This window comes from Tachypleus tridentatus, chromosome 3 (genome assembly GCF_004210375.1).
Source record: "Tachypleus tridentatus isolate NWPU-2018 chromosome 3, ASM421037v1, whole genome shotgun sequence".
Classification (NCBI taxonomy): Eukaryota; Metazoa; Arthropoda; class Merostomata; order Xiphosura; family Limulidae; genus Tachypleus; species Tachypleus tridentatus.
In genome coordinates, this window is record NC_134827.1 from 115,546,197 (window position 1) to 115,561,595 (window position 15,399).

The 15,399-nt window shown below is 31.7% G+C and overlaps 1 protein-coding gene across 3 annotated transcripts in view; it reads left to right on the top strand.

The window, feature by feature from the left end:
- The first annotated feature begins 7,626 nt into the window (after window positions 1-7,626).
- The window catches only part of LOC143247828 (gamma-aminobutyric acid receptor subunit alpha-6-like), a 71,715-nt gene continuing 63,942 nt past the window's right edge, over window positions 7,627-15,399 (top strand). For 2 of the 3 annotated variants that reach the window (XM_076496349.1, XM_076496350.1), the window contains exons 1-2: window positions 7,627-8,003; window positions 11,074-11,183. In XM_076496349.1, coding sequence (XP_076352464.1) covers window positions 7,867-8,003; window positions 11,074-11,183 — 247 coding nt within the window. In that variant the 5' untranslated portion in view covers window positions 7,627-7,866. The remainder of the gene's footprint in view (window positions 8,004-11,073; window positions 11,184-15,399) is intronic. The other variant, XM_076496351.1, reaches the window with a different exon arrangement.

The following is a 15,399-nucleotide window of genomic DNA, read 5'->3' on the forward strand; positions in this document are numbered from 1 at the left end:
CACAATACTTAGTGAATATTTTTTATAGGTTGTGTGTCTAAGCTCACAATACTTAGTGAATATTTTTTATAGGTTGTGTGTCTAAGCTCACAATATTTAGTGAACATTTTTTATAGGTTGTGTGTCTAAGCTCACAATACTTAGTGAATATTTTTCATAGGTTGTGTGTCTAAGCTCACAATACAGAGTTAATATTTTTCATAGGTTGTGTATCTAAGCTCACAATACTTAGTGAATATTTTTTATAGGTTGTGTGTCTAAGCTCACCTTATTTAGTGAACATTTTCATAGGTTGTGTGTCTAAGCTCACAATACTTAGTGAATATTTTTTATAGGTTGTGTGTCTAAGCTCACAATACATAGTTCATATTTTTTATAGGTGAAGCTCAGAATACTTAGTGAATATTTTTCATAGGTTGTGTGTCTAAGCTCACAATACATAGTTAATATTTTTCATAGGTTGTGTGTCTAAGCTCACAATACTTAGTGAATATTTTTTATAGGTTGTGTGTCTAAGCTCACAATACTTAGTGAATATTTTTCATAGGTTGTGTATCTAAGCTCACAATACTTAGTGAATATTTTTCATAGGTTGTGTGTCTAAGCTCACAATACATAGTTAATATTTTTTATAGGTTGTGTGTCTAAGCTCACAATACTTAGTGAATATTTTTCATAGGTTGTGTGTCTAAGCTCACAATACTTAGTGAATATTTTTCATAGGTTGTGTGTCTAAGCTCACCTTATTTAGTGAACATTTTCATAGGTTGTGTGTCTAAGCTCACAATACTTAGTGAATATTTTTCATAGGTTGTGTGTCTAAGCTCACAATACTTAGTGAATATTTTTTTTTCACAGGTTGTGTGTCTAAGCTCACAATATTTAGTGAACATTTTCATAGGTTGTGTATCTAAGCTCACAATACTTAGTGAATATTTTTCATAGGTTGTGTATCTAAGCTCACAATAGTTAGTGAATATTTTTCATAGGTTGTGTGTCTAAGCTCACAATACTTAGTGAATATTTTTCATAGGTTGTGTGTCTAAGCTCACAATACTTAGTGAATATTTTTCATAGGTTGTGTGCCTAAGCTCACAATACTTAGTGAATATTTTTCATAGGTTGTGTGTCTCAGCTCACAATAATTAGTTATTGAATATTTTTATTTTAGGTTGTGTGTCTAAGCTCACAATACTTAGTGAATATTTTTACAGTTTGTGTGTCTAAGCTCACAATACTTAGTGAATATTTTCATAGGTTGTGTATCTAAGCTCACAATACTTAGTGAATATTTTTCATAGGTTGTGTATCTAAGCTCACAATACTTAGTGAATATTTTTTATAGGTTGTGTGTCTAAGCTCACCTTATTTAGTGAACATTTTCATAGGTTGTGTATCTAAGCTCACAATACTTAGTGAATATTTTTCATAGGTTGTGTATCTAAGCTCACAATAGTTAGTGAATATTCTTCATAGGTTATGTGTCTAAGCTCGCAATACTTAGTGAATATTTTTCAAAGGTTTTGTGTCTCAGCTCACAATACTTAGTGAATATTTTTCATAGGTTGTGTGTCTCAGCTCACAATAATTATTGAATATTTTTCATAGGTTGTGTACAATACTACTAGTGAATATTTTTCATAGGTTGTGTGCCTAAGCTCACAATACTTAGTGAATATTTTTCATAGGTTGTGTGTCTCAGCTCACAATAATTATTGAATATTTTTCATAGGTTGTGTATCTAAGCTCACAATACTTAGTGAATATTTTTCATAGGTTGTGTGTCTAAGCTCACAATACTTAGTGAATATTTTTCATAGGTTGTGTGTCTAAGCTCACAATACATAGTGAATATTTTTTATAGTTTGTATGTCTAAGCTCACAATACTTAATGAATATTTTTATAGGTTGTGTGTCTAAGCTCACAATATTTACTCTGGAGAAAGCGATCGATAATTCTAAATTTGATGAAACACAAACAATAAAAAAAGGTTGAAAGTGAATCTTTTTTAACAAATTTTTATTTCTTTCGTAATCTTTTAAAAACCGATTACGTATAAAAACATTCACACAAAAATGATGTTATACAATAGTTCATAAGTTGATGACAGTTTTGTAATTTATTGTTTCTTAAGAGAACGAAATTTCTTTGATACATTACATTGAGTGCAATAAGATTATAAAATCATATTATATATAAGAACTTAAATGGAATAATGTATCTATGACACGAACATTGATATATTCAAATAAATATCTAGTGTCGATACAAGTCATGCACAGATAGTCATATTGCTTACGTTTAGCATATGGTGGTTCTGATAAACCCACCTTTTGATTGCTAGTTTTACTAAACATCTGATTGAAGTTGAAAAACCCTAAAGATATCAATTACATGAAGACCACATCGTCTCCAAGTTCCAAAATATATCATCTACATGAAGACGATGTCGTTTCCAAATCCCAAAATATGTCATCTACATGAAGACGATGTCGTTTCCAAAACCCAAGAGATATCATCTACATGAAGACGATGTCGTTTCCAAAACCCAAGAGATATCATCTACATGAAGACGATGTCGTTTCCAAAACCAAGAGATATCATCTACATGAAGACCCAAAACCCAAGAGATATCATTTATATGAAGACGATGTCGTTTCCAAAACCCAAGAGATGTCATCTACATGAAGACGATGTCGTTTCCAAAACCCAAGAGATATCATTTATATGAAGACGATGTCGTTTCCAAAACCCAAGAGATATCATTTATATGAAGACGATGTCGTTTCCAAAACCAAAGAGATATCATCTACATGAAGACGATGTCGTTTCCAAAACCCAAGAGATATCATCTACATGAAGACGATGTCGTTTCCAAAACCCAAGAGATATCATCTACATGAAGACGATGTCGTTTCCAAAACCCAAGAGATATCATCTACATGAAGACGACGTCGTTTCCAAAACCAAGAGATATAATCTACATGAAGACGATGTCGTTTCCAAACCCCAATAGATATAATCTGCATGAAGACGATGTCGTTTCCAAAACCCAAGAGATATCATCTACATGAAGACGATGTCGTTTCCAAAACCCAAGAGATATCATCTACATGAAGACGATGTTTCCAAAACCCAAGAGATATAATCTACATGAAGACGATGTCGTTTCCAAACCCCAAAGATATCATTTATATGAAGACGATGTCGTTTCCAAAACCCAAGAGATGTCATCTACATGAAGACGATGTCGTTTCCAAAACCCAAGAGATATCATCTACATGAAGACGATGTCGTTTCCAAAACCCAAGAGATATCATTTATATGAAGACGATGTCGTTTCCAAAACCCAAGAGATATCATTTATATGAAGACGATGTCGTTTCCAAAACCAAAGAGATGTCATCTACATGAAGACGATGTCGTTTCCGAAACCCAAGAGATATCATCTACATGAAGACGATGTCGTTTCCAAAACCCAAGAGATATCATCTACATGAAGACGATGTCGTTTCCAAAACCCAAGAGATATCATCTACATGAAGACGACGTCGTTTCCAAAACCCAAGAGATATAATCTACATGAAGAGGATGTCGTTTCCAAACCTCAATAGATATCATCTACATGAAGACGATGTCGTTTCTAAAACCCAAGAGATATCATCTACATGAAGACGATGTCGTTTCCAAAACCCAAGAGATATCATCTACATGAAGACGATGTCGTTTCCAAAACCCAAGAGATATCATCTACATGAAGACGACGTCGTTTCCAAAACCCAAGAGATATCATCTACATGAAGACGATGTTATTTCCAAAACCCAAGAGATATCATTTATATGAAGACGATGTCGTTTCCAAAACCCAAGAGATGTCATCTACATGAAGACGATGTCGTTTCCAAAACCCAAGAGATATCATTTATATGAAGACGATGTCGTTTCCAAAACCCAAGAGATATCATTTATATGAAGACGATGTCGTTTCCAAAACCAAAGAGATGTCATCTACATGAAGACGATGTCGTTTCTAAAACCCAAGAGATATCATCTACATGAAGACGATGTCGTTTCCAAAACCCAAGAGATATCATCTACATGAAGACGATGTCGTTTCCAAAACCCAAGAGATATCATCTACATGAAGACGACGTCGTTTCCAAAACCCAAGAGATATAATCTACATGAAGACGATGTCGTTTCCAAACCCCAATAGATATCATCTACATGAAGACGATGTCGTTTCCAAAACCCAAGAGATATCATCTACATGAAGACGATGTCGTTTCCAAAACCCAAGAGATATAATCTACATGAAGACGACGTCGTTTCCAAAACCCAAGAGATATAATCTACATGAAGACGATGTCGTTTCCAAACCCCAAAGATATCATTTATATGAAGACGATGTCGTTTCCAAAACCCAAGAGATGTCATCTACATGAAGACGATGTCGTTTCCAAAACCCAAGAGATATCATCTACATGAAGACGATGTCGTTTCCAAAACCCAAAAGATATCATTTATATGAAGACGATGTCGTTTCCAAAACCCAAGAGATATCATTTATATGAAGACGATGTCGTTTCCAAAACCAAAGAGATGTCATCTACATGAAGACGATGTCGTTTCTAAAACCCAAGAGATATCATCTACATGAAGACGATGTCGTTTCCAAAACCCAAGAGATATCATCTACATGAAGACGATGTCGTTTCCAAAACCCAAGAGATATCATCTACATGAAGACGACGTCGTTTCCAAAATCCAAGAGATATAATCTACATGAAGATGATGTCGTTTCCAAACCTCAATAGATATCATCTACATGAAGACGATGTCGTTTCTAAAACCCAAGAGATATCATCTACATGAAGACGATGTCGTTTCCAAAACCCAAGAGATATCATCTACATGAAGACGATGTCGTTTCCAAAACCCAAGAGATATCATCTACATGAAGACGACGTCGTTTCCAAAACCCAAGATATATAATCTACATGAAGACGATGTCGTTTCCAAACCCCAAAGATATCATCTACATGAAGACGATGTCGTTTCTAAAACCCAAGAGATATCATCTACATGAAGACGATGTCGTTTCTAAAACCCAAGAGATATCATCTACATGAAGACGATGTCGTTTCTAAAACCCAAGAGATATCATCTACATGAAGACGATGTCGTTTCAATAATCGGGTTATTCACCCAAATGTAACCTATCGATCAACCTAAATTTCATTTAGGGAGCCAAAATGTCAAAAATGTCACAGAATTCTCGTGTACTCGGTTATAATCGGTAATCATAGCTCGTGTACTCGGGAATAGTCCGTAGTCACTTCGTATAGTCGGTAGTACGTTGCACTCGCAGGCTTTTCCCATAGTGAATATAAAGCATGTTCACACCAACAGCACATTTCATACTTTTCACTATGATGTAGGTCTGTCTTATCTCTCTTTTGGTTAACTTGTCTTCAGGGTTACTGGTGAGGAATGAAATGTTACTAAACCAATAAAACTATAAACTACTACAGCACGTTTATCAAAGATTGAAGTGGATCTTCTTTAAACTCAGGCTTTAAGATTAAACAGTTAAGTTTATTAACTATAGTCAGACTTCAAAAATTCTAGTGACAAGACGTAGTCAAACCTCGTTTCAAGGACATGCATGACATTGTTTAGTTGATAAAAGCTAAGAAAACATTCATGAAATTGTCATTAATATTACAGGATATTATGATTTAGTTTTACTCTAATTAGAAGTTTTTGCTTTAACTTAATTTAGGAAGTTAATAGAAACCCATAGTGTTAAGAAAGCATACCCACAGCTTCAGTTTTATTTATTAAGCTAATAATAATTTGAAGTTTAACTAAAGTATGGTCATTGTTTAAACTTTATTTATTAAACTAATAATAATTCGAAGTTTAACTAAAGTATGGTCATTGTTTTAACTTTATTTATTAAACTAATAACAATTCGAAGTTTAACTAAAGTATGGTTATTGTTTTAACTTTATTTATTAAACTAATAACAATTCGAAGTTTAACTAAAGTATGGTTATTGTTTTAACTTTATTTATTAAACTAATAACAATTCGAAGTTTAACTAAAGGATGGTCATTGTTTAAACTTTATTTATTAAACTAATAATAATTCGAAGTTTAACTAAAGTATCGTCATTGTTTTAACTTTATTTATTAAACTAATAACAATTCGAAGTTTAACTAAAGTATCGTCATTGTTTTAACTTTATTTATTAAACTAATAACAATTTGAAGTTTAAATAAAGTATGGTCATTGTTTAAACTTTATTTATTAAACTAATAACAATTCGAAGTTTAACTAAAGTATGGTCATTGTTTAAACTTTATTTATTAAACTAATAATAATTCGAAGTTTAACTAAAGTATGGTCATTGTTTTAACTTTATTTATTAAACTAATAACAATTTGAAGTTTAACTAAAGTATGGTCATTGTTTTAACTTTATTTATTAAACTAATAACAATTCGAAGTTTAACTAAAGTATGGTCATTGTTTTAACTTTATTTATTAAACTAATAACAATTTGAAGTTTAACTAAAGTATGGTCATTGTTTTAACTTTATTTATTAAAATAATAACAATTCGAAGTTTAACTAAAGTATGGTCATTGTTTTAACTTTATTTATTAAACTAATAACAATTCGAAGTTTAACTAAAGGATGGTCATTGTTTTAACTTTATTTATTAAACTAATAACAATTTGAAGTTTGACTAAAGTATGGTCATTGTTTAAACTTTATTTATTAAACTAATAACAATTTGAAGTTTAACTAAAGTATGGTCATTGTTTAAACTTTATTTATTAAACTAATAACAATTCGATGTTTAACTAAAGTATGGTCATTGTTTTAACTTTATTTATTAAACTAATAACAATTCGAAGTTTAACTAAACCACGGCCATTGTTTTAACTTCATTTATTAAACACTTACACAATCAACGTATTCTCTAATCTTACGCTGTTCTTTACTATTTGATACATACGAACATCGCTCAACACTGGTTTGTTTTGTAGAGACTTCTGTTAAATAATTTATTTTTAATATTTTCCTTTTGAGAAGAAACATGAATATTGTTCATGTAAGAAAGGTCAAAGATCAAGTAGTTTTACAAAGTTATAAGATGATTACTTTGATATCACTTTCTACTGTCAAGTGTCAAATGATTTTCTAGACATAGTTTTTCCAAAAAAAGATGACCTACTTGGGGTCACACTTCAGTTTCTACTGGCCCTCACTGCCTAGAGTATTTCCAGCTCAAGTGCCTCTGAGCCGAAATAAAAATTCAACAGATATTTGACCAACGATCATTCCGTTGTTTTAACACCTTCGACTTCATAGTCTCTAGTCATACGTCGATAAAATAAATACAATAATTATGCTGCTACACAGACTTCTGATAACCATTTGTGTTATAAACGAGGACTCCAGTTTCTCGTCCATCAGTTGCAAGCATCATTTAGTCATCACTATCGACGCTAGAGGACACTCTAGTTTTTCACCAGTATGTCTTTGACGCTTCGATTTGCTCTTGTAAAAGAAAAGTCATTGAATGGGTTGCTTGCCAACTGGATCGTGTTATTTCAGCTTTGGTCCAGGTGAAGCCGAAAGAAAATACGTGTATATATATATAGAGAGATAGAGACAGATAGATACATATATATATATATATATATATATTTCGCAGGACGTTTCTTTACAAATCTGTTGATTTATTGGCTTTTTCTGAGTATTAAATTATTGCTCGTAATCTAATAATTCGGGTGAAAGCTTTCTGGATACAACAAATAATTAGAAACTATGCAACAATCGTGGTTTTAAAATGAATTGTTGGCAGTGTAAATATATCGTTTGGCTTGTTCGTTTCAACGTTGGTCTACCAACACTATATCACGTCAGCTGTCTTAACCTGTTTCCAATATTCGTAATTCTCTTGTCTGTCGTAGTTTGTAAATCTCGGTAAGTAAACAGATCTTAAACTTGTGAAATTAATTTTATATAATTACCAAAAATATGTAAACAATAGCTTCACAGAAATGTAATCGAATAACTCCAATTTTGAGCATCGCTATTGTGTTAAGTGATATCCAGCTTCTATTATATCGTTAAAACAATTATTTATACATCACTGTTGTGTTAAGTGATATCTAGCTTCTATTATATCGTTAAAACAATTATTTATACATCACTGTTGTGTTAAGTGATATCTAGCTTCTATTATATCGTTAAAACAATTATTTATACATCACTGTTGTGTTAAGTGATATCCAGCTTCTATTATATCGTTAAAACAATTATTTATACATCACTGTTGTGTTAAGTGATATCTAGCTTCTATTATATCGTTAAAACAATTATTTATACATCACTGTTGTGTTAAGTGATATCTAGCTTCTATTATATCGTTAAAACAATTATTTATACATTACTGTTGTGTTAAGTGATATCTAGCTTCTATTATATCGTTAAAACAATTATTTATACATCACTGTTGTGTTAAGTGATATCTAGCTTCTATTATTACGTTAAAACAATTATCTATACATTACTGTTGTGTTAAGTGATATCTAGCTTCTATTATATCGTTAAAACAATTATTTATACATCACTGTTGTGTTAAGTGATATCTAGCTTCTATTAAGACCGTTAAAACAATTATTTATACATCACTGTTGTGTTAAGTGATATCCAGCTTCTATTATATCGTTAAAACAATTATTTATACATCACTGTTGTGTTAAGTGATATCTAGCTTCTATTATATCGTTAAAACAATTATTTATACATCACTGTTGTGTTAAGTGATATCCAGCTTCTATTATATCGTTAAAACAATTATTTATACATCACTGTTGTGTTAAGTGATATCCAGCTTCTATTATATCGTTAAAACAATTATTTATACATCACTGTTGTGTTAAGTGATATCCAGCTTCTATTATATCGTTAAAACAATTATTTATACATCACTGTTGTGTTAAGTGATATCCAGCTTCTATTATATCGTTAAAACAATTATTTATACATCACTGTTGTGTTAAGTGATATCCAGCTTCTATTATATCGTTAAAACAATTATTTATACATCACTGTTGTGTTAAGTGATATCTAGCTTCTATTATATCGTTAAAACAATTATTTATACATCACTGTTGTGTTAAGTGATATCTAGCTTCTATTATATCGTTAAAACAATTATTTATACATCACTGTTGTGTTAAGTGATATCTAGCTTCTATTATATCGTTAAAACAATTATTTATACATCACTGTTGTGTTAAGTGATATCTAGCTTCTATTATATCGTTAAAACAATTATTTATACATCACTGTTGTGTTAAGTGATATCCAGCTTCTATTAAGACCGTTAAAACAATTATTTATACATTACTGTTGTGTTAAGTGATATCCAGCTTCTATTATATCGTTAAAACAATTATTTATACATCACTGTTGTGTTAAGTGATATCTAGCTTCTATTATATCGTTAAAACAATTATTTATACATCACTGTTGTGTTAAGTGATATCCAGCTTCTATTATATCGTTAAAACAATTATTTATACATCACTGTTGTGTTAAGTGATATCCAGCTTCTATTAAGATTGTTGAAACAATTATTTATACATCACTGTTGTGTTAAGTGATATCCAGCTTCTATTAAGATTGTTGAAACAATTATTTATACAATCATTCCTGAAAGACTTTTTGGGCGCTATTTAGCCGCGTGATACGAGGGTTAAGCAATATAAATTACAAAACCCTAGGCCACTCCGAGTTCACCTACCAAATGTCTTCCTCTTATCTCCACAACTGTGGACAGAGTTCGTGAACACATACATTTCGAAGCACAGAACGTAGACTGATAAGTCCTTAAAGTTAAATATACTCTATCGAATTAATAAAATTAGTTTAATTAAGAGTTAGTCCTTTATTTTCCATTTTCTCCCTACTGTAATAAGTAGACACGACATAATTCAAAGGTTTGCTCATTAACCAATAAGTATCTGCTTCTGACAATTATGAAACATCGGAACCACTGCTCTTGTACCAACAAAACTAATATTAGCACAGGCTGATTGGTTGAGCTTACCAGAGAAAAGTACAACAAGAAAGTATTGTAGAAGCTTTAACACGAAAACTAGCTGTTCGACGAATGAACCTTCTTGTGGCCAGTAGTGAAAATGTTTGTTAGGTCCTCTTGTGGCCAGTAGTGAAAATGTTTGTTAGGTCCTCTTGTGGCCGGTAACAGAAGTGTATTATGCTCTCTTATGGCCAGACTGTTTGTTCCGTCCTCAACTGGCCAGTACTGAAATTGTTTGTTACGTCCGCTTGTGGTCAGTAGTGGAAGTGCTTATTTTGCCCTCTTGTGGCAAGTAGTGGAAGTTTTTTGCTGTCGCGAATTTGTTTTTTTAATTTTTAAGGAAATACTTTTTTCATGTTAAAATAACTGAAAATATTTTTGAAAATGACAAATGATTGGAGGACGAAACGTGTTTCGAAATTTTATTTTCAACACTTTGGAATAAATAAGCTTTCTGACATCTCTGGTTATAACAATAGTATATAAAGCAGTTATATATTTAAATAAACATCTAAATACTCATTAAATCTGTAAAATAATTAACTGTTCTGGTTAACGAAATACGTCTTATAACCCTACATATCATATCAAACTAGTTAAATAAAGATTTAGTTTTATAGCAGACATGTCCACTTTAAAGAACCATTAAAATTTGCCTCGTATGAGACTCTATAGTAGCTAGTTCACAAAGACAGGATGGTGTGTAATATAACCTGAATGAGGTGTATTAAAACCTTGGGCAAATGGCCTTCAACCTGATGTGGTATAATTTTTTTAAAATGGTTGTAATTACATTAATTATTTACGGCCTCTCATACCATAACATTTCTCGTATATTTTCAAACCAAGCTCATGATAGCCAATAATAAAACGTTTTTTGACCCTTGTGCAATTTTATGAAAATAAATAAACATGTCAATAAACACTCAACACTCACTATTTCAGAGCAGGGTCGATCACCACTCGGACTGACATCTTGGTTAACACTTCTCTACTTCTGGATACACTCCTTTCTGAGGAGAAATATGACCGGAAACTTCGTCCAGAATTTGGAGGTAAGTAAAAACAGTCTAAACTGAACCTGTAAATAACAACAGTGTCCATAGACTAATCAGAACAATTTATAACAACAGTGTCCATAGACAAATCAGAACAATGTATAACAATAGTGTCCATAGACTAACCAGAACAATGTATAACAATAGTGTCCATAGACTAATCACAACAATGTATAACAACAGTGTCCATAGACTAATCAGAACAATTTATAACAACAGTGTCCATAGACAAATCAGAACAATGCATAACAATAGTGTCCATATACTAATCAGAACAATGTATAACAATAGTGTCCATAGACTAATCAGAACAATGTATAACAATAGTGTCCATAGACTAATCAGAACAATGTATAACAACAGTATCCATAGACTAATCAGAACAATGTATAACAATAGTGTCCATAGACTAATCAGAATAATGTATAACAACAGTGTCCATAGACTAATCAGAACAATTTATAACAACAGTGTCCATAGACTAATCAGAACAATTTATAACAACAGTGTCCATAGACAAATCAGAACAATGTATAACAATAGTGTCCATAGACTAACCAGAACAATGTATAACAATAGTGTCCATAGACTAATCACAACAATGTATAACAACAGTATCCATAGACTAATCAGAACAATTTATAACAACAGTGTCCATAGACAAATCAGAACAATGCATAACAATAGTGTCCATATACTAATCAGAACAATGTATAACAATAGTGTCCATAGACTAATCAGAACAATGTATAACAATAGTGTCCATAGACTAATCAGAACAATGTATAACAACAGTATCCATAGACTAATCAGAACAATTTATAACAACAGTGTCCATAGACAAATCAGAACAATGCATAACAATAGTGTCCATATACTAATCAGAACAATGTATAACAATAGTGTCCATAGACTAATCAGAACAATGTATAACAATAGTGTCCATAGACTAATCAGAACAATGTATAACAATAGTGTCCATAGACTAATCAGAACAATGTATAACAACAGTATCCATAGACTAATCAGAACAATGTATAACAATAGTGTCCATAGACTAATCACAACAATGTATAACAACAGTATTCATAGACTAATCAGAACAATTTATAACAACAGTGTCCATAGACTAATCACAACAATGTATAACAACAGTATCCATAGACTAATCAGAACAATTTATAACAACAGTGTCCATAGACTAATCAGAACAATGTATAACAACAGTGTCCATAGACTAATCAGAACAATTTATAACAATAGTGTCCATAGACTAATCACAACAATGTATAACAACAGTGTCCATACACTAATCAGAACAATGTATAACAACAGTGTCCATAAAATAATCAGAACAATGTATAACAACAGTGTCCATAGACTAATCAGAACCATGTATAACAACAGTGTCCATAGACTAATCAGAACAGTGTATAACAACAGTGTCCATACACTAATCACAACAATTTATAACAACAGTGTCCATAGACTAATCAGAACAATTTATAACAATAGTGTCCATAGACTAATCACAACAATGTATAACAACAGTATCCATAGATTAATCAGAACAATGTATAAAAACAGTGTCCATAGACAAATCAGAACAATGTATAACAATAGTGTCCATAGACTAATCACAACAATGTATAACAACAGTGTCCATACACTAATCAGAACAATGTATAACAACAGTGTCCATAAAATAATCAGAACAATGTATAACAACAGTGTCCATAGACTAATCAGAACAATTTATAACAACAGTGTCCATAGACTAATCAGAACAATTTATAACAACAGTGTCCATAGACTAATCAGAACAATGTAAAACCAGCATGTTTTAACAAAATAAAACAACACACCTGGTACGACCAAGTGTGACGTATTTACTACTATATGTTTTCGTCATTTTATATTTAGAAATGTGTAGAAGTGATTAGTGTTATATCTATATTGCGAAATTCCTGACTATTCACATAAGTTATGAGATTCTCGAGCGTATCAACATTGTATGAGTGCATGAACACTAGTGTATTGTTTGTGTTATTGTACAGTGTGAAATTTCTAGAATCTCTCCTAACGGGTGTAAATATAACCAACACAACATCACAGTTGTTATAACTCGGAAGCTATAAATGTGATTGACGCTTATTAATTAGGAACTTCAGATATTTGACGAGGAAGGTTTATAAATTTCGAACGTTACAAACCATATATCTTCATTAAGTTTACAATTATGTTTGTGTATATAAATTATTTTTTCTAACAACCATCATTATAAATAGAACTATTGTTCGCATGTTAAATCTGTTTGTAATAAGAAAGAAACCTGTGTTTAACTGTTTCAATTTTGTTGGTAACATATCAGCATTTAATTGACTTATAAGGTACGACACACCTTTAAAACTGGACCGAACAAAATCATATTACAAATGTTTAGAACTCGTCCAAACAAGATAAAAACTACACACCTTTAAAACTGGACCGAACAAAATCATATTACAAATGTTTAGAACTCGTCCGAACAAGATAAAAACTACACACCTTTAAAACTGGACCGAACAAAGTCACATTAGAAATGTTTAGAACTCGTCCGAACAAGATAAAAACTACACACCTTTAAAACTGGACCGAACAAAATCATATTACAAATGTTTAGAACTCCTCCGAACAAGATAAAAACTACACACCTTTAAAACTGGACCGAACAAAATCACATTAGAAATGTTTAGAACTCGTCCGAACAAGATAAAAACTACACACCTTTAAAACTGGACCGAACAAAGTCACATTAGAAATGTTTAGAACTCGTCCGAACAAGATAAAACTACACACCTTTAAAACTGGACCGAACAAAATCATATTACAAATGTTTAGAACTCCTCCGAACAAGATAAAAACTACACACCTTTAAAACTGGACCGAACAAAATCACATTACAAATGTTTAGAACTCCTCCGAACAAGATAAAAACTACACACCTTTAAAACTGGACTGAACAAAATCATATTACAAATGTTTAGAACTCGTCCGAACAAGATAAAAACTACACACCTTTAAAACTGGACCGAACAAAGTCACATTAGAAATGTTTAGAACTCGTCCGAACAAGATAAAAACTACACACCTTTAAAACTGGACCGAACAAAATCATATTACAAATGTTTAGAACTCCTCCGAACAAGATAAAAACTACACACCTTTAAAACTGGACCGAACAAAATCACATTAGAAATGTTTAGAACTCGTCCGAACAAGATAAAAACTACACACCTTTAAAACTGGACCGAACAAAGTCACATTAGAAATGTTTAGAACTCGTCCGAACAAGATAAAAACTACACACCTTTAAAACTGGACCGAACAAAATCATATTACAAATGTTTAGAACTCCTCCCTCCGAACAAGATAAAAACTACACACCTTTAAAACTGGACCGAACAAAATCACATTACAAATGTTTAGAACTCCTCCGAACAAGATAAAAACTACACACCTTTAAAACTGGACTGAACAAAATCATATTACAAATGTTTAGAACTCCTCCGAACAAGATAAAAACTACACACCTTTAAAACTGGACCGAACAAAATCATATTACAAATGTTTAGAACTCGTCCGAACAAGATAAAAACTACACACCTTAAGAACTGATAATAAAACAATACATCTACGTACGTTAAGGACTGACCAGACAGACATGATACAAACACGAGTTTTAAGTGTTGTACAGAATATGTTAAAACTCGATGTTTCAAGACTCAGTCAGCAGAACGTATAAGAAATAAATAAGACACTGATCAAACAGTTATTGAATAACAAATAATGAAATATATAGACAGAATAAAGTCTCGCTTTCTTCGACTACAATCTGTAGAAAGAGAGTACAGCCAACTTTCATTTCACCGTCTTACTTCCACCTACCTTCATTTTTTATACATAACACACATTACGAGATACAAATACATTATCTATATTGCGCCAGTTTCATGTATTTGATACGTGTATTCTGACGTGACAGTCAATGATTACAGCCATTTTTGGGAAATAAAAAAACTTTCCAGCGACGTAAAATGCTTTCTAATATGATATGCTTCGAGATTAAATTATTCGTATATTAGATGAACGTTCTTTATATTGTTTAGGCTTAACATTCTCTGTCTGGTGTCTCACGAACCGTGTGTTCTACGTCAATTCATTTCACTAGCTT